Source organism: Trachypithecus francoisi, unplaced genomic scaffold (genome assembly GCF_009764315.1).
Source record: "Trachypithecus francoisi isolate TF-2019V2 unplaced genomic scaffold, Tfra_2.0 Lachesis_group6, whole genome shotgun sequence".
Classification (NCBI taxonomy): Eukaryota; Metazoa; Chordata; class Mammalia; order Primates; family Cercopithecidae; genus Trachypithecus; species Trachypithecus francoisi.
The window spans coordinates 128,801,348-128,821,942 of NW_022681471.1; the positions used below are offsets into that span (position 1 = coordinate 128,801,348).

General features: G+C 42.4%; 1 protein-coding gene across 1 annotated transcript in view; it reads right to left on the minus strand.

Moving 5' to 3' along the window:
* The window catches only part of PRKX (protein kinase X-linked), a 104,220-nt gene that overhangs the window by 3,454 nt on the left and 80,171 nt on the right, over positions 1 to 20,595 (minus strand). Inside the window, 4 exon segments of the mRNA XM_033201763.1 lie at positions 1,765 to 1,913; positions 5,356 to 5,433; positions 15,458 to 15,515; positions 20,254 to 20,347. Coding sequence (XP_033057654.1) covers positions 1,788 to 1,913; positions 5,356 to 5,433; positions 15,458 to 15,515; positions 20,254 to 20,347 — 356 coding nt within the window. The 3' untranslated portion in view covers positions 1,765 to 1,787.

Consider the following 20,595-nt stretch of genomic DNA (forward strand, 5'->3'; position numbering starts at 1 on the left):
CACTTGAATCCAGGAGGCAGAGGTTGCAGTGAGCTGAGCTCGTGCCACTGCACTCCAGCCTGGGCAACAGAGCAAGACTCCGTCTCAAAAAGAAAAAAAAAAAAAAATTCATTAAACAGAGCCCTGACCACCACTAGCCAAACTACATTAAAAATGATTCCACTTAGCAAAAATAATACTTACACATACCTTCTCAACAATGCATACCAGACTGAGAAAGGTTATTCCTATGTGTGGAATCCTTTTCAGGGACAGTAGGGGCAGCTGGGGACAGGATGTAAGGAAACTGTTCACTGATTATAAGACAAAAATCTATCCAATGGAAGCTTTTTTGTTCCTGAAGTAAATTTTACAACTGAGGGCTCTCTGTTAGAGAAAGGTTCTATTTTTGTGGCTTATCAATGGGTCCTTCACACTAAAGCAAACCAAGTCTTTATATCATTTTAAAGATTTCCTGGAGAGACATAATTTGTAAGATGTTATGGGCAAGTTAGCGAAAATGTAAGCCCCAGAGTAGACCAGAGAAACAAACACATTCAGGAACATCTTATGATTTTTAAAACCCACAACTGGATTTCACAAGCATTTATGAAGTTGATAAAGTTACACACTCTCATGTTAATACAAACCAGTCACCACTGTAAAAGCGTTCATCACATACTGAGAGGTGAAGCCATGCCACGGAGACAGGTTATTTTCTCGAGGTCATAGCCACCTATTCCTCTATCATTTTGTTCTCTATTATTTTTATTTTTATCTAGTTTTCCTCTTGATACATCCATGGAAACACCCGCCCAGGATGGAGGGCTCTCATTCACCCTGTCTTTCAGCAGGTTGATTCCTCTCCCCAATCAGCAACTGTGACATTTGGTGTCTGTTTCAAATGGTGTTGGTTAGCCAACTGGCTTTCCACTTCACATAACTGGGAAGACTACAGGAAAATTATGGGAATGGAAATCAACATGGGAAAAACAAGCTATGTCAATGAGTAGACACATCACTGACAATATTTTGCTTCACTAGTATTTTTCTTGCTCGTATGTTACAGGAAGAAAGATCTAATTGAAGTCATATAACCGAGCAATTTAGAATTGAGGAATAACTGAAAGCTCTTTTTAATCCATATTTAAAAACTAATAACAGACTTTCAAAGACTCAAGGAAATAACAGTCAAAACCCTTTTCAAGTCATCTTAAATTAAAGCTTAGCAAATTTCATGAGGGATTCTAAAAAATACTATTATTATTTAAAAAATAATAACACACTTTCAAAGGCTCAAAGAAGTAATAGACTCAAAATCCTTTTCCAGTCATCTTCAAAGCTTAGCAAATTTCCTATGAGGGTATGTTTCTTCTAATTATTTTTTAACCAAAGGGGACCTAAGAGACTTTTGAAAATACTTGTTAATTATTGTAAGGAAGCTCGCCTGTCACTCACGGTTTCTGGAACAGGGACCAGAAGAGCTGGGCTTCTCAAACGTTCAGGCACGCACAAACCACCCAGGGGTCTTATTTAGACGTGCAGGTTCTGAGGCAGAAGATGGATTCTGGACTGTGATGCTGATGCCTCCGACCACATGCTGACCTGGAGTCACAGGCATGGCTGTGTTTATGTCACTGACCCTTGGAATCATTCTCCTTGGCTCTGCTTCACTGCTGACCTCTGCGTGCGTGAGGTTAAGCCCCATTCAGTAAACGCAGCCTCACCTGGATGTGGGGTCGAGTGAGTCTCATTTTTTGGTGATTACTAAATATAAAGATATACCTTCCAGATGTGAGCTCCTGTCCTCAGAAATTCTTGAAGATTTCTAAATCCTTCTGCGGCACGGGCGTGGCTGTGTCCCAGTCATTCTCAGGGTAAGTTTCGAAGTTGGAAGTGTCGCCGTCGCCAGCTATCTTGGGCACGATGGGAGGCTGTGAGACATGGCCGAAGCACAAAGGCATGGTTAGAAAGGAACAGGACGCTAGGATGCTGCACATACATGAAAATGATTTGCAAAACACTAAAGCTGTCTTCCCTTCATTTATGAACATGGCAATCTTTGAATTAAAATATTGTGAATGAGGCTGGGTGTGGGAGCTCACGCCTGTAATCCCAACACTTTAAGAAGCTGAGGCAGGAGGGTTGCTTAAGTCTCAGAAGTTTGAGACCTGCCTGAGGAACACAGGGAGTCCCGTCTCTACAAAAAACACAAAAAACAGCCAGGTGTGGTGCTATGTGCCTATAGTCTCAGCTACTCAGTAGGCTGAGGTGGGAGGACTGCTTGAGCCCAGGAGGTCGATACTCCAAGTGAGCCATGACTGTACCACTGCATTCCAGCCTGAATGACAGAGTGAGATCCTGTCTCAAAATATAGACATATTAAGTAAGCTATGGTACAGTCATGTGATGGAATACAAGGCAGTTTTTTTTTTTAAATGAGGAAGCTGGCTGGGCACAGTGGCTCACACCTGTAATCCCAGCACTTTGGAGACCAAGACGAGCGGATCACTTGAGGTCAGGAGTTTGAGACCAGCCTGGCCAACATGGAGAAACCCTATCTCTACCAAAAATACAAAAATTAGCCAGGCATAGTATCGGGTGCCTGTAATCCCAGCTACTCGGGAGGCTGAGGCAGGAGAATCACTTGAACTCGGGAGGCGGAGGCTGCAGTGAGCCAAGATCACACCACTGAACTCCAGCCTGGGCAACGGAGCAAGACTTCGTCTCAAAAATAAAAATAAAAATAAAAAAATAAGGAAGCTAGCCAGGTATGTAGACAGGTCTCCAGATTATACAGTCAAATACAAAAAGCAAGACTACAATCATGTACATACTACGCCACTCTAGATTTGTATAAATGAGTGGCAAAAGTAAGAATGCATGTATCCATGTGGGTTTTTATTAGCACAAAGAAACTCTAGAAGGATACACAGAAAAATTTAATAAAAGGTGATTACCTACACGTGGCTTGGAGGGGGTAAGAGGGAGACTTGGCAATATATCTGTTTTAATATTGACTTGGTTTTTGACCAATGTGGATAGACAAAATATATTCAAATTGTTTTTCCAATGCAATTTAATACAATAAAGTATTTGAAAAGGTAAAACTTTGAACAAAATGATGTACATCAGCCCACGTCCAGTGGCTCACGCCTGTAATCCCAGCACTTTGGGAGGCCCAGGAGAGTGGATCATTTGAGGTCATGAGTTCGAAACCAGCCTGGCCAGCATAGTGAAACCCCATCTCTTCCAAAAATACAAAAAAAAAAAAAAAAATTAGCTAGATGTGGTGGTGCACACCTGTAATCCCAGCTACTTGGGAGGCTGAGGCAGGAGAATCGCTTGAGTCCAAGAGGTGGAGGCTGCAGTGAGTCGAGATCACTCCACTGCACTACAGCCTGAGCCTGAGTGACAAAGTGAGACTCCATCTCAAAAAAAAAAAAGAAGAAGAAGCGTATCATCCCAGGCTCCAGCCCCAGAAACTCTGATCTAAGCTGAGGACTGGGACTAAGCATTTCTAAGCATTCTCCATTCTTTTGACTCTGAAGTGCAAAGGTGAAAACACTAACATTGTTTTCAGTAACATATGCAGTGCAGAGTGTGCACGAAAGCCAGATATGGAATCAACCTCAGTGTCCACCAACAGATGAATGGATAAAGAAAATGTGGTCCATACACACAATGAAAAACAATTCAGCCATAAAAGGGAATGAAATCCCGTCATTTACAGCAACACGAACGGAATGGGAGATCATCATGTTAAGTAAACTAAGCCAGGCCAGGTGCGGCGGCTCACGCCTGTAATCCCAACACTTTGGGAGACCAAGGCTGGTGGATCACTTGAGATTAGGAGATTGAGACCAGCCTGGCCAACATGATGAAACCCTGTTTCTAGTAAAAATATAAAAATTAGCTGGGCATCTGTAATCCCAGCTACTCAGGAGGCTGAGGCATGAGAATTACTTGAAGCCAGGAGGTGGAGGCTGCAGTGAGCAAGATCGTGCCACTGCACTCCAGCCTGGGCGACAGAGCAAGATGCTGTCTCAAAAAATAAATAATAAATAATAAACTAAGCTAGATGCAGAATGAGAAACACAGCATGTTCCCACTCATACGTGGAAGCTAAAAAAATTGATCTCATGAAGGTTGAGAGTAGAATGATGGTTACCAGAGGGTGGGAAGGGTGTGTGGGTGGGGGATGAAGACGAGATGAAGAAATATTGTACAAACATAATGTGAGATAAAAGGAGTAAGTTCCAGTGTTTGATAGCATAGTTGGGCGGCCAGAGTTAACAATATATTATGGATTTCAGAATAGCTGGAAGGTTTGCAATATTCCCAACCCATAAAAATGATAAATGTTTGAGCTGATGGATACCCTGATTACCCTCGGTTGATCATTATACATTCTATGCATGTGTCAAAATATAACATGTACCCCCATAAATACGTACATGTGATAGTTATACTGCTTAGCAGCTGTGTAACGTTCCACACACTGCTTAACTTCTCAGAGGCACAGTCTCCTCATTTATAAAACGGGTAAGTATTATATATTGAAAAAAATGCCAGATTTTTTTTTTTTTTTTTTTTTTGAGACAGGGTCTGGCTCTGTCACCCAGGCTGGAGTACAGTGCCGTAATCTTGGCTCACTGCAACCTCTGCCTCCTGGTATCAAGCAATTCTTGTGCCTCGGCCTCCCAAGTAGCTGGTACTATAAGCGTACGCTACCATGGTCGGTTAATTTTTGTATTTTTTGTATAGATGGGATTTCACCATATTGCTCAGGGTAGTCTCAAACTCCTGGGTTCAAGTGATCTGCCTGAGTTGGCCTCTCAAAGTGCTGGAATTACAGGCGTGAGCCACAGCACCCAGCCAAAAAGCCAGATGTTTAAAAATAGGCAGTTTGGCCAGAAATGTTCCAAAGAATATTCTCCATGTAATACACCACCATCACTGAACGATGACCATGGTGCTAGACACTCACTTATCTCTGTAATCCTGTTGACCGCTTTCCACTAAACAGGAAGGAGTGGGGTTCAGCAGTCACAGAGCTAGTCAGGAATCAGGCCAGGTCTCCTAAAATCTGCTTTAAAATCTGGGATAAGTGTCCATCCAGAGATGAATGGACGAAGAACATGTGGTATATGACTGGGTGTGGTGGCTCCTGCCTTCGCGGGAGCTAGGTAGCTGGTTAGCACTAAGACACTCACAGAGTGGGAAACTTGGCTTATGAAAGGTTTTAGACAAATAGTTGTATTATATAAATTAATTACATGTCAGCCATCAATAAAGAAGTCCCAGGATTCGGAGGCGGTCCCTGTTAACGGGAGAGCTCGGGCATACTGAGTCACCCACTGATATGTGTTGTACCTTCAGTTTTCTCTGCGGAACAGCTTCCCAGTCCACAGAGTGGAACCACCGATGGCGTTTCACATCATTTGCCCCGTTCTTCAAAAGAAACAACACGTGTCGTCAGTGTGTGGAATTTTGACAGGGCAGGAAAGAAAAATACCCCAAAGAATCTCTACATTCTTCTAGTATTGAAACAAACGGAAAAGTTTGCTGCATTGTGGATAACTGTGCCTGGAGGGTGAGCTGCTAGGAAAACCTGCAAGCAAAGCTGTTAGTGTTCTGTTTGCCCTTTTTTGTTGCAGAAACAAATCCAGTCATTCTGCTCCTGTGCAATGCGTTAGCATTCCAGACCAAAGACGAAAAAGATAAATACAATTCCATCTCTCGACATAAAATTGGACACCCAGTAATTTCCCAGTTTGTCTCCTGTTTTCATCTTGGCAAACTTATTCAGTATTTTACAGATATAGAAACTAGGGTTCACTGAAAGATGTTCATTTGCTTAGTAGGAACCAGCAAGTAAATAAGAAGACTGGGAACTCAAACCAAGGATGTCCAGTTTAAGAGATCTTAGGAACGATATTGCATGGCCTGGCAATTAACGTGCATTCAAGTCGGCCTGCTTCATGCTCAAGGGTAGCACCAGGCATTGCCTGGCTCACACTGCGGCCATCACGACCTCGGAAATCCCTCCCAAGTGCTCATCCTTAAACCTCACTCTGCTTCCTTTTTTTATACTTGTAGTGATGTTGTTATCAATTAAATGTGGGACAGCAGAAGAAATACACATGTGGGTTCCATGAAACAGAAGTCAGTACATCTGAATTTAACATGTTTATCAGTTAGCATTTCTGTAGTTTAAATTTCTTATCCTTAAAGAGGACTACATCCATGACTACATCTTCAAAAGGAAACAGTAATGTGAATTGTTTCTATTGTTTTCCCATCCAGTTGTTTTCACAACTTTTTCTTTTCTTATTGCAAAACAGGTATTTTTGATCTATAGCTAAGTCAGGCAACAAATAATAGCTGTTGAGTTTTACCTTCAGCAATGTTGTGAATAAGAGTAAATAGGAGTGCTGTGAATAAAATAAGAGAATAAAATAAAATAAATTTTATCCATCAGATAAAATTCTAATTTGGATACTAAAGGATGTGTGTGTCTGTATATACTCACATGCATACATAGTAATATATACACACACATACATTTATATATACACACATATTGATACATACACATACTTATATACATACACACGTTAATATATACACATGCATGTATATATACACATATACACATATACACGTTAATATATACACATATGCATACACATGTTAATATATACACATATATTTATATACACATACACACGTTAATATATACACATATACACATACTTATATACATACACGTTAATATATACACATATATTTATATATACACATACTTATACACATACACATTAATATACATATATACACATAGACACACACACGTTAACATATACACATATTTATATATACACATACACATGTTAATATATACACACATACATTTATATATAAACATACTTATATACATACACACATTAGCATATACATATATACACATACTTATATACACACACGTTAATATATACACATATACATATGTACTTTACAAACTTTTTATGTAGAGTATAAAGTATATGTATATACTGAGATTTACATTAGTATCCAAACTAGTGTGTGTGTGTGTGTTATAAAGTGTGTGTGGGGGGTGGAAGCAGTGTCTCACATTTATATTCCAGCACTTTGGGAGGCCAAGACAGGAGGATTGCTTGATCCCAGGAGTTTGAGACTAACCTGGGCAACAAAGTGAGACCTGGTCTCTACAAAAAAAATATAAAAAACTAGCCAGCCATGGTGATACATGCATACAGTCCCAGCTGCTCGGGAGGCTGAGGTGGGAGGATCACTTGAGTCCAGGAGGTCAAGGCTGCAGTGAGCTGTGATCACACCACTGCACTCCAGCCTGGAAGACAGAGCAAGACCCTGTCTTGAAAAAATAAAAATAGGCCGGGCGCGGTGGCTCAAGCCTGTAATCCCAGCACTTTGGGAGGCCGAGACGGGCGGATCACAAGGTCAGGAGATCGAGACCACCCTGGCTAATACGGTGAAACCCCGTCTCTACTAAACAATACAAAAAACTAGCCGGGCGACGAGGCGGGCGCCTGTAGTCCCAGCTACTTGGAGGCGGAGGCAGGAGAATGGCGTAAACCCGGGAGGCGGAGCTTGCAGTGAGCTGAGACCCGCCACTGCACTCCAGCCTGGGCGATAGAGCCAGACTCCGTCTCAAAAAAAAAAAAAAAAAAAAAAAGAAAAAATAAAAATAAAAAAAGTGTGTGTGTGGGTGTGTGTCTACAGTCATGAGCCTCAATGATGCTTCAGTCAACAATGGATGACATATACAGTGGTGCTCCCATAAGATTATAACGATCTTAAAAACTCCTATCCCCTAGTGACATCACGGCCATTGTAACCACAGGACAGCACATCCCTCCTGTTGCACTGCCAGCCGTATAACAGTCTAACACGTATGTTATCTGCAGCACCTAATAGTTGGTAATGATATTAATGACTATGGCCCTGGTTTATCTATTTACTATACTCTACATTTTTGGCGGGGAGGTGCAGTGGCCAGAGTCTCACTCTGTCATCCAGGCTGGAGTGCAGTGGCGCCATCTCGGCTCACTGCAACCTCCACCTACCGGGTTCAAGCAATTCTCATGCCTCAGTCTCCCGAGTAGCGGGGACTACAGGCGCACACCACCACGCCTGGCCAATTATTGTATGTTATGTAGAGATGGGTCTCACTGTTGTTGCCTGGGCTGGTCTGGAACTCTTGGGCTCAAGCAGTCCTCCTGCCTTGGCCTCCCAAAGTGCTGGGATTACAGGAGTGAGCCACTCACGGCGCGCAGCCTATACTCTTTTGATTGTTACCATTTAGTGTGCTCCTTTGCCTTCTGTTAAAAAGTTAAGTGTGAAGCAGCCTCAGGCAGGTCCCTTGGGAGGGATTCTCAAAGGCATTGTGACCATGTGTGTTACTGCTTCTGAAGACTTTGCACTGCTGCCGCGTGTGGAGCAGGAAGACAGGGAGGCCGGGCATCCTGACCCTGTGCAGGCTTACACTAATGTGTGTGGATCTTAGTTTTGAACAAAAATATTTAAAAAGCAAAAAAGGGAAAATAGTTTATAGAAGAAAGAGAATATTGGTGTACAGCTGCATAATATGCTTGTGTTTTAGGATAAGTATTATTAGCAAAAGAATCGAAACGTTAAAACGACATTTAAAAAGTTTACAGAATAAAAAAGTTACAGTCTGCTAAGGTTAATTCCTTAGTGAAGAATGAATCTTGTTAAAATGAACTGAGTGCAGCCTAAGTGTACAGCGTTGATGAGGCCTTCGTCGGTGCACAGGAATGTCCTGGCCTTCACACCCACTCACACCTCCCTCCCTCACTCACCCAGAGCAACATGCAGTTCTGTGAGCTCCACTCACGCTGAGTGCCTTATACAGGCGCGCCAGGTTTCAGGTTTTGTGCTGTATTTTTACTGTCCCTTGTCTAAGCTTAGGGATGCTTAGATGCACACATGCTGACCATTCCTTGTGTTACTCAGCATAGCCACATACCATCTACATTTGTAGTCCAGGAGCAAAAGAATCTGCCATATACCCTTGGTGTGTCAGAGGCTGGGCCAGCCAGGTTTGTGCGAGTCCACTCTATGCATGCACAAAGACAAAATCACCTAACCACACATTTCTCAGAGGACATCTCCATCATTAAGTGGCATGTGACTGCAGTTACTTAAAGCTCCCACTCTTTTTGTTTTGTTTTGTTTTGTTTTTGTTTTTTTTGAGCCGGAGTTTTGCTCTGTTTCCCAGACTGGAGTGCAGTGGTGCGATCTCAGCTCACTGCAACCTCCACCTCCCAGCTTCAAGCGATTCTCCTGCCTCAGCCTCCCAAGTAGCTGGAATTACTGGGATGTGTCACCACGTCCAGCTGTGTATTTTTAGTAGAGACAGGGTTTCTCCATGTTGGTCAGGCTGGTCTCGAACTCCCGACCTCAGGTGATCCGCCTGCCTCGGCCTCCCAAAGTGCTGGGATTACAAGCATGAGCCACCACGCCTGGCCAAAGTTCCCACTCTTAAAACATGCATTTCATTCCTTTGACTTCTTGTATGGGTTGCATATAAAGTGCATAAAAATGCAATGTGTCTGTAGACAGATATACACACTTTGTATTATATCTATATACCTATATTATATATTATATACAGCCATATATTGATACATAGCTATATAGCTATATTATACATATTTACATATACATTATTTCCATATATTTCTAAATATATATAGATTTATATACATTTATGTATTTCCAAATAGCTATGCTATATATTTTATATAAACATTATATATAATTTATAGATAAATCTGTATATATAATTATCTATTTATATAAGATAGACAAATCTATAATCCTTTGACTTTTTTGTATGCTAGTTTGTATATAAAGTATATAAAAATGCAATGTCTCTGTAGAGAGATATACACACTTTATATGTACATACCTATATTATATATTTATTACATATATATAGCTATATATTGATACCTACAGATCTATATTATAGATTTACATATACATATATTTATATATTTCTAAATATCTAGCTATATTTTATTTATATATTGCTAAATATATACTATATATGGATATTTATAAATATATGTAATTTATAGATAAATATATATCTCTATACTTATCTATTTACATGATATATAGATAAATATATTCCTTTGAGTTTTTTGTATGCTAGCTTGTACATAAAGTGTATAAAAATTCAAAGTGTCTGGCTAGTCGCAGTGGCTCATGCCTACAATCCCAGCACTTTGGGAGGCCAAGGTGGGCAGATCACTTGAGGTCAGGACTTTGAGATCAGCCTGGCCAACATGGTGAAACCCCATCTCTATGAAAAAAAAATTACAAAAATTAGCTGGGTGTGGTGGCAAGTGCATGTAATTCCAGCTACTCGGGAGGCTGAGGCAGGAGAATCACTTGATCCTGGGAGGTGGAAGTTGCAGTGAGCCAAGATCACATCACTGCACTCCAGCCTGGGAGACAGAGTAAGACTCCATCTCAAAAAAAAATGCAATATATCTATATATAGGTATACACACTTATATTATTATTATTATTTGTTTAATTTGAGACGGAGTTGAGCTCTTGTTGCCCAGGCTGGAGTGCAATGGTGTGGTCTCGGCTCACTGCAACCTCTGCCTCCCGGGTTCCAGCAATTCTCCTGTCTCAGCCTCCCAAGTAGCCGGGATTACAGGCACCCACCACCACACTCGGCTAATTTTTGTATTTTTAGTAAAGACGGGGTTTCACCATGTTGGCCAGGCTGGTCTCAAACTCCTGACCTCAGGTGATCGGCCTGCCTCCCTGCCAAAGTGTTGGGATTACAGGCGTGAGCCACCGCGCCCAGCATCACACTTTATATTATATCTACATACCTGTATTATATATCTATATATGTATATATCTTTATTATATAGATTTTTACGTTATTTATTTCTAAATATATATGTATTCTAAGTATCTACATATACTATATATTTATATATCAATATTACATAAAATATCTATCTACATATATGTACAATTATCTATTTATATAATGCATATATAAATCTGTATTCCTTTGACCTTTTTTATGCTGGTTTGTATATAAAGTATATAAAAATGCAATGTGTGTAGATAGATACACATACTTTATATTATATAAATAAATTTGTATATAAATCTCTATATATTTTATATTATATCTATAAAGTGTGTATGCAGCTGCATGTACATGTATAAGTCCAGCTAATATTAAAAAAAGGAACATGCTGGGGATTTTCCAAGCGTGAAGGGCACAGCAGTGTCCACAGAGGATGAAGGAGTTCAACAGAACGGATGTGGTTCCAGAAGAAGAAGGGAAGACCCCCAAATGAAGAGGTGCCAAGCGAAGAGAGAAGAACAGCAAGGTGTGATGGTGACAGGTACGGCAGCAGGTGGCTCATCCATCCTGGCTGCATGAGGGTTCACGGGGAAGACCACAGAATCATCAGATGAGAAGCACGGGATGAGAAGAATCTGGAAAGTTCTTAACCAAGTTAAGGCCCTGGGGCTCCAGGCTATGAATGACAGACCCTTCTTCCTAGGGAAGAGGAGGGATTGTGGGGAAAATCAGTGGCGGGAAGGCCACTGGGAGCTATGACAACTGCCTGGGAACGCAGTGATACACGTAGGCTGAGGATGGCAGTGCAGCAGAGGATGGAGAGGCGGTCAGAGTGGGAAAAAGAGTAAGTGTCCCTCTCTAGGGCAGCCACAGACCAGGGGCTACCCAGGAACATACTTCCATTTTAATCAGACAGTTTCATCCCTGACAAACTAAAAATAGAACTACAAGAGGCTCAAGCAATCCCACTACTGGATATATACCCAAAGGAAAAAAAAATGACTATATCAAAGAGATCTGTGCACCCCCATGCTCACTGCACCACGATTCACACCACCAAGATAGGGAATCAACCTGTGTGCCCATCAAGAGGGGAGTGGATAAAGAAAGCATGTTATATGTACACCATGGAGTACTATTCAGCCAGGAAAAGGAGGGAAATCTGGTCATTTCCAAAAACATGCATCAACCTGGAGGATATTATATTAAGAGAAATAAGGTCCAGGCATGGTGGCTCACGCCTGTAATTCCAGCACTTCGGGAGGCTGAGGCAGATAGATCACTTGAGGTCAGGAGTTCACGACCAGCCTGGCCAACGTAGTGCAACCCCGTCTGTACCCAAAAATACAAAAATTAGCTGGGCATGGTGGCGGGCACCTGCAATCCCAACTACTTGGGAGGCTGATGCAGGAGAATCTCTTGAACCCGGGAGGTGGAGGTTGCAGTGAGCAGAGATTGTGCCACTGTACTCCAGCCTGGGCAATACAGCAAGGCTCTGTCTCAAAAAAAAAAAAAAAAAAAAGAGAGAGAAATAAGCCAGGTAGAGATAGACAAATACCACCTAATCTCACTTACATGGGAAATCTAAAAAAGTTGAATTCATAGAAGCAGAGAGTAGAATGGTGGATACCAGGGGCTGGGAAAGGACTGAGATGGGAAGTCATTGGTCAAAACAGACAAAGAGTGAGACAGGAGGAACAAGTTCGGTCGGTCGCTTGCACAGCTCGGTGACTATAACGCTGCACAGCTCGGTGATTATAACTAATGATGTACTCTCACGAATCTCTAGAAGAGTAGATCTTGCCGGGTGCAGTGGCTCCTGCCTATAATCCTAGCACTTTGTGAGGCTGAGGCGGGCAGATCACTTGAGCTCAGGAGTTTGAGACCAGCCTGGGCAACACATCAAGACCCCATCTCTTAAAAACAATTTTTTTCAGAATAGATCTTAAGTGTTCTCATCACAAATAAATGGTAATTATGTGAGGTAATGCATATGTTAATGAACTCAATGGACCGATTCCACAATGGGTACATATTTCAAAACTTCATGTTGTACATGATAAATAAAACCATTTTCATGTGTTAATTAAAAAATAATGAAGTGTTTTCTTGAGTTTCTTTCAGTTTATCTCCATATCAGGAAGCTTTAACTAGACTTTAAGACCTAATTTGAGAGTTCGTGAGCTTTTCCCTAATTCCTTTGATTGGGAAACTTGTTCTTCCTCCTCAGAAGGTACCTATAACGGTCACTATGCCATTCCCAGCAGATTCTAGATATGGGTCATCTGCAATTCCCTGCAGTCCCAGCAAGAGACCCAGCTCTTTTCCAAATGGCTGCGGCATTAACACAGGACCCATCCACTTTTACGAAGAGCCGTGGCACAGATGAATCCACACCGTGCAACCTGGCTGGACAGGCTCCTTGGAGACCTGAAGGTATTGGCCCCTGTCTAAAAATAAGGTAAAGGACAGAAGCTTGACTACAGTTACTGGGTGAACAATGTCCCTCAAAAAGATATGTGCATGTCCTATCCCCCAGTGCCTGTGAATATCACTTAATTTGGAAACAGGGTCTTTGCAGATGTAACTAATTAAGGTTCTTTTTTTTTGAGACGGAGTCTCGCTCTATTGCCCAGGCTGGAGTGCAGTGGCCGGTTCTCAGCTCACTGCAAGCTCCGCCTCCCGGGTTTATGCCATTCTCCTGCCTCAGCCTCCCGAGTAGCTGGGACTACAGGCGCCCGCCACCTCGCCCGGCTATAAATTAAGGTTCTTGAGATGACATCATCCTGGAGTAGGGTGGGCCCTAAATCCAGTGACAGGTGTCCTCATAAGAGACAGAAGAGGAGACACAGACACAGAGGAGAAGGTCACGTGAAGAAAAAGACAGAGACTAGAGGGATGCGACCACAAGCCCAGGGATGCCTGGAGCACCCAGGGGCTGGGAGAGGCAGGAAGGATCCTCCCCTAGAGCCTCTGGAGGCCTGAGACACCTTGATCTCACACTCCTGGTCTCCAGGATGGGGAGAGCATAAACTCCTGTTAAGCCCCTAGTTTGTGGTCCATTGTTACGGCAGCCACTGGAGACTCCTAAACCACACAGAGGGCCCCAGGAGAGCCAAGTGGTTCAAGCCTCACATCCTGGTGTACTGTGTCTCTCCAGACTGTAATTTACAGGGTCAAGACATATATAGAAGTTCCTCCATGTATAAGTCCCTCCAAGGTTGTCCAGAGCTAGAAACAGCCAACAAAAAGTTCACGAATTCTATCAAATTCAGGGATGCCAAAACTTGCATATAAGGTATGATACTACTTACAGAACAGTCTGTTTGTCAATTATGCATTTGCCTCCACACAAAAAGTTTGTGGAAATCATACCTGATACACAACTTTTAAAATCATCACTTGCGCACATAAAACATATACTCCCATGTCCATGGCGGAACTATTCACAAAAGCCAAAAGGTGGAAACAGCTCAGGTGTCCATCCATGGATGAATGGATAAACAAAACAAGGTCTGCCCACACAATCGAACACTATGTGGTCATGAAAGGGAAGGAAGCTCTGACACAGGCTATATAGCCTGGATGAACCTTGAAGACATCATGCTCAGAGAAAGAAGTCAGACGCAAAAGCTTACATTTTGTACAATTCCATTTTTAGCAGGGCCATTTTTAGCAGAGCCCAGAATACCGAACCCTACAGAGAAAGTCAGTAGATTAGTAGCTGCTTAGGGTCAGGGTCCCCAACCCCTGAGCCACAAACTGGTAGTGGTCCATGGCCTATGAGGAACCAAAATGGGCCACACAGCAGGAGGTGAGCAGCAGGCAGGTGAGCAAAGCTTCACCTGTATTGACGGCTGCTCCCCATGGATGGCGTTAGCACCTGAGCTCCGCCTCCTGTCAGATCAGCGGTGGCGTTAGATTCTCATAGGAGCACACACCCTGTTGTGAACTGCGCATGTGAGGGATTTAGGTTGTGTGGTCTGTGGAAAAATTGTCTTCCACAAAACTGGCCCCTGGTGTCAAAAAGGTTGGGGACCGCTGGCTTAGGGCAAGAGAGGATGAAAGAATAGCAGCACAGTGATAGCTGAAGGGTTTCTTTTTTGAGCTGATGAAAATGTTCTAAGATGAACCATGGGGGTGGCTGTACATAATCGTGTGTATACTAAAAGCTACTGAATTGCATATTTTAGATGGGTAAATTGCACGGTGTGTGAGTTCACTCTCTGTAAAGCTGTTTAAAAAATAAAATAAATAAGTAAACAAAATAATGAGTAATAACTTATAAATTGTTATTGCTCTATTACCTTGCTTGAGGGGAGGGGAGATACAGTGTAGACCCAGTTTGATGTTGTGTGCCCAGAAACTCAGATTTGATAGATCTTTCCTGGCAGTTTCAAGTAAAATAAATAAATAAATAAATAAAGCACCAGATTTGAAATTTGGGCAGTGATTAAATCCGACCGCTAAACCTTGGTTTATATCTGCACATGTCAATATGGGTGTCAGATGGCAGACACGCACATCGGGTACCACTGAATACCTACAGGATCAAATACTGACCTTCATGTTTCCTAATCGCCTTGTTCTGTCAACCACGAGCAGTTTCTTAATGAGGTCTCTGTGTAGGAGAAGGAGACAAAAAAAAAAGAAAAAGTGCACAGATTATATATCCACATCAGCAAACGCAGCACGGCAACAGAGGTAAGGCCTACCCACTCCGAGGACCACGGTTTCATCTCCATTTTAGCAAAACATTTTCTACTGCTTATTTCCTACCATCACCGGCTCTTCAATAACCTATGCAAGGCTGGGTTGCCCCCTGCACAGCTGAAGCTAAGGGAAGGGGGTTGATTATATCTTGTAAAGAAACTACCCCTTTGAGTAGAAAAGGGTGAAATTTGTATGTGCCTGCAGGGAAGATCCAGACATTGAACATAAGCATGCCTGTCAGGCTGTCCCTGCAAAATAGAAGACATCTGCTTTCACCAACATCAACAGTCACGCGCTGCCCTGGGGGTCTGCTTATTGATGGGATTCCTGTTGTAAAAGGCTGGCTTTCCCATAAGCACACACATTAGGATGAGTCTCCTAAGTCTGCTTCTTCACTTGTAATCTTCCTTTTTAAATAACAGACCATGTCAGAAATACAGCAAGCCGGGAGGCTGGGCACAATGGCTCACACCTGTAATCCCAGCACTTTGGGAGGCCAAGGTGTGTGGATCACTTGACATCAAGAGTTTCAGACCAGCCTGGCCAACATGGTGAAACCCCATCTCTACAAAAAAAAAAAAAAAAAACTTTAGCTGGGCATGCTGGCACATGACTGTGGTCCCAGCTACCTGGGAGGCTGAGGCATAAGAACTGCTTGAACACAGGAGGTAAAGGTTGCAGTGAGCTGAGACTGAGCCACTGCACTCCAGCCTGGGTGACAGAGCTACACTCAGTCTCAAAACAAACAAACAACAACAACAAAAACAACAGCAAGCTGGTTCAATGAGGATGGGTAATTGGAGATGATGTTGAAGACTTCCAGTAGATTAGGTGAGTTTTAAGATGCATATTTATGGAAGTGGAAATAATCATGTGTGTCTGCATGTACACATGTAATACACAGAGTATATTATGTATAATAATATACATAACATGAAATAATAATATAATATATTGAAGTCCCCCCAAACAATCCAATCCCCACGACCCCGGTGTACGCATCTAGGCTTTCCTGGCATAAACTACGTCCCAGGGAAAGTAGCACAAACTTGGACTGGGCCACTCCCAGGTTCGGTGACGGACTGCGGAGACTCCGACAAGCAAGGTGACGTCCCAGGGTCAGACTCCACCATCTAGACTGTGAAACTCGCCAGTCCTGTCTGATCGGAAATTTAAGCAGAGTTTCCTGCCACCATGCTTTCTGAATTACAATGGGATGCTTGTCAGATTTCACTGCTTCTTTGCCTCAGAGCAAACCTCAGAGACCATCTGTCCGCCCACCTAAGGCTGGGATTTTGTATCCATCCTGCAAGGCTGAAAAGCTTTGAGCAGGGTGGGGAATATAAAACATCACCGAAAAGTTACAAACCTTTCCACTACTTAGTGAGTTTCTCCTTCATTATTTTGACATGCTCCCCTCTGCCAAATAAAAATCAAGGTCATCAAATGCTATACCCCAAAACATTCCCAAATAAATGCGGGGCTTTTTCCCCATAGGATTTACACCACTCCCTGCCCCCTTACCACACACACTTAAACTTAAAGCTCACTGGAGTGGGATTATACGAAAAGTTTATTTATGCTTTTATATTTTAAATAAACCTGTTTTCTTATAATCCCAGTCCAATCAGCTTTAAGTGTGTACACTAATGGGGCAGGCAGTGGTGTAAATTACAGTGGGAAAAAAAGTCCTATGTTTATTTCAGAATGTTTTGGTGATCACCTTGATAAATTTCAATTTGTGTGTGTGCGTGTGTGTGTGTGTGTGCGTGTGTGTCTGGCATGTAAGAAAACAAAGTGATGACCTTGAGTTTTTTTAAAAATTTTTTTGGTGTTTCGCATGTAAGAAAATGAAGATTTATTTAAAATACAGGGCACAGTGGCTTGTAATCCCAGCTATGCAGGGGGTTGAAGTGGGAAGATCACTTGAGACCAAGAGTTTGAGACCAGCATCGGCAACATAGTAAGGACCCCGTCTCTACAAAAAATCAAAACATTGGCCAGGCATGGTGGTGCAAGACTGTAGCACCAGTTACTCGGGAGGCTGAGGTGGGAGCATCATTTGAGCCCAGGACATAGAGGCTGAAGTGAGCTATGATTGTGCCACTGCACTCTAGCCTGGGTGACAGAGCAAGACATCCACTCTTAAAAAAAAAACAAAAAAAGTAAAATACCAAAGCAAACTCTTATAAAGCAGAGTCTAGAAAGTAAAGAGTGTGGATGTGAAGGGGCCCCCGAAGACACAAAGCCCTATAAAGGAACAACAGAAGTGTCCACAGCTGGAGATGCACTAGAGCCAAAATTCTAAATTTTATTATGATTCTGGCACCAGCTGGCTCCTCTCAGATGCAGGTACTTTCAGGCATGAAAAAAACACCGGCAGATAATACCTCTACTGAACTGGCAACCAGTCCCAAAGCTTTGTTTTGGTGTTTTCTTTTCAATGATATTTCTTTCTATAAGGAATGTCAATCCTGACATGCCATTTGCCCAGGTGACATGTTTACCCGGTCAAATGATACAAGCTGCAGGAAGCAACATATGACTTTAAAAAGCTGAGAATCAAAATGCTAGCGTCATGGACAACCAGGAACAGTGATTTGGATAAGAAAATGCATGATTAAGGCCAGGTGCAGTGGCTCACGCCTGTAATCCCCACACCTGGGGAGGACAAGGCAGGAGGATCAGCTGAGCCCAGGAGTTCAAAAGCAGCCGAGGCAATGCAGCAAGACCCCCATAGCCATCTCTACCAAAAAAAAAAAAGGAAAGATATGAGTCACTGAGGTCTTACTTCTCAGTCAATTTGAGAAGATTTAACAAATAACGGGAGGAAATGAAGTTTTACTCAACTACCACTGTTCGTGCTCTTGGTAGACCCGCACTGGGTACGTAAAGGGACAGGGACATTGTGGGGAACACTGGAAGGGGCTGGGAGCTACATAAAAAGAGGTATGTTAGATCAGACAGTACCAAGATGGTCACTGCTGGTTCCCTACTCTCCAGAGAGAAAGAAGGAAAAGTGGCAAGAGACCAGACTTTGATTATGCTTCTGGTGTGTTCTATTTTTGCAATTCCTTTTTTTGTTTGTTTGTTTGTTTGTTTCCACAGGACATTGGAAACCTCTCTCCCTCTCCCCCCCCCCTTAAATATATATATATGATTATTTTTTAATTTTTTTTTTCTTTTTTTGAGAGGGTCTCACTCTTTCACCAGTCTGGAGTGTAGCAGTGCAATCACAGGTCACTGCAGCCTCGACTTCCTGGGCTCCATCAGTCCTCCCACCTCAGCCTCCCTAGTAGCTGGGACTACAGGCACATGCTACCATGCCCAGCTAATTTTTTAATTTTTTGTAGACATGGGGTCTTGCTACATTGTCCAGGCTGGCCTCAAACTATTGGACTGGCCCCAAGTAAGCCTCCTGAAGTGCTGGGATCACAGGCATGAGCACCTCACCTGGCCAAACTCGATCATAAAAGTGCTTTGCCATCCACTTGATATAATGTCACTCGACTCAGATGGGATTTGGGGCCTGAGAGAGAGGTTCTATACAATCCTTTCTATTTCCTTCCAGAGCAGTTGGCTTCTGAGGTGCTGTTTCCCCTGACACCTCACCTCCCTGTCTTACCATTCACTGGACAGGGTGTTCCTTCTAGGCGACTCATTGCTAAGCGAGCCTCGTTTTCTCGCTGAAGTCTGTTAAAGCCTGCCTCTAGTGTGTCAAACACAACACAAGCTCAAGCCAATAAAACACGACCTTATCTTCTGTTCAGACTAAGACCTCTGGTTAGGATGGGGTGCATTCACCATCAAGAAACTCAACTGAACGTAGCCAGTGGCCCCATAAGGGGCATATTCAAAACAACCTGGTCCACTGCCCTGAAATAAGTCTTCTCCAAACTGAACTTCCACTGGCTCATAAGAAAATAGGCCATGGAAAATAAAAGTTTAATTCTCAACTAGATGCATTCAGCTCTAGTTTGTGCCCAGGGGGCTGGTACACCCATCAACTCATCTGAAAAATACAGTGAAACAAAACAGAAATCAGTGCTTATTGCAGTAAAAATGACTACCAGGTGACCAGACTGGGTAAGGTAGCCAGAAAACCAAAAGCATTCTTATATTTAACAAAATATCTTTTCTCCCTATTGCAACAAATGTGCATCCAAAGTTGCCAATATCCAGCAACTATATAAATGTTCGTAAAGCAACATGCTCAGAACTGAAAATGTTGATGTTAAAAAGGGCTTAGAGGTTGAGCATAATTTAAGCAGGAGAGAAAGGATAAAACTCTGCTAAACCCATCAACAGTTCTGCTAGCCACAGAACTAGGAGGATCCTTCTTGTCAAAGTCCAAAACTGCTCTCTTATAAAATACGATGACAAACTCGTTCATTGGCTCATTTTAAATATAACATATCACCAAAAGAATAAAATACGGCCAAGACTCATTAAAATGTGAAGTTATCATTAAAGCAGAATACTTAAAATCTTTTTCTTTTCTTGTGGAAAAGACAACTGTCCAAAATAGTTTATGCACAGCACATTTAATACCACAATATGGTATCCTGCTGAGTGTGTGTTTTCATGGTGATTTTAGACACTTTAAAAATAAACACACCCCATGACGAGGCAAACGGTTTACTTACTTTACATGGAAATCCAAATGTCTGGGGAAATCTATTTTGCCTGCAAGAATTTTCTGATAAATGCCAAACGGGTTGTCATCAAAAAACGGAGGAACCTGTTAGAAAAACAAACATGTATTTTTAGTGGGGAGTAAGCATGGAAAAAAAATCCCTGCTTTGTAAAGATAGCTATTTCTGCTTAACACAGGCAGAAGATAATTTATTTCACATGCACTCTTCCCCGCACACTGAAGCTGTCACGATCTGAAGGCACGTGACAGTCAGATGGTTCTAAGAGGCAAGGCATCGTGTGCCACAGCCCGATGGAAGGGAAGCTCCCTTGGAGAGAATATAAAGACCAAC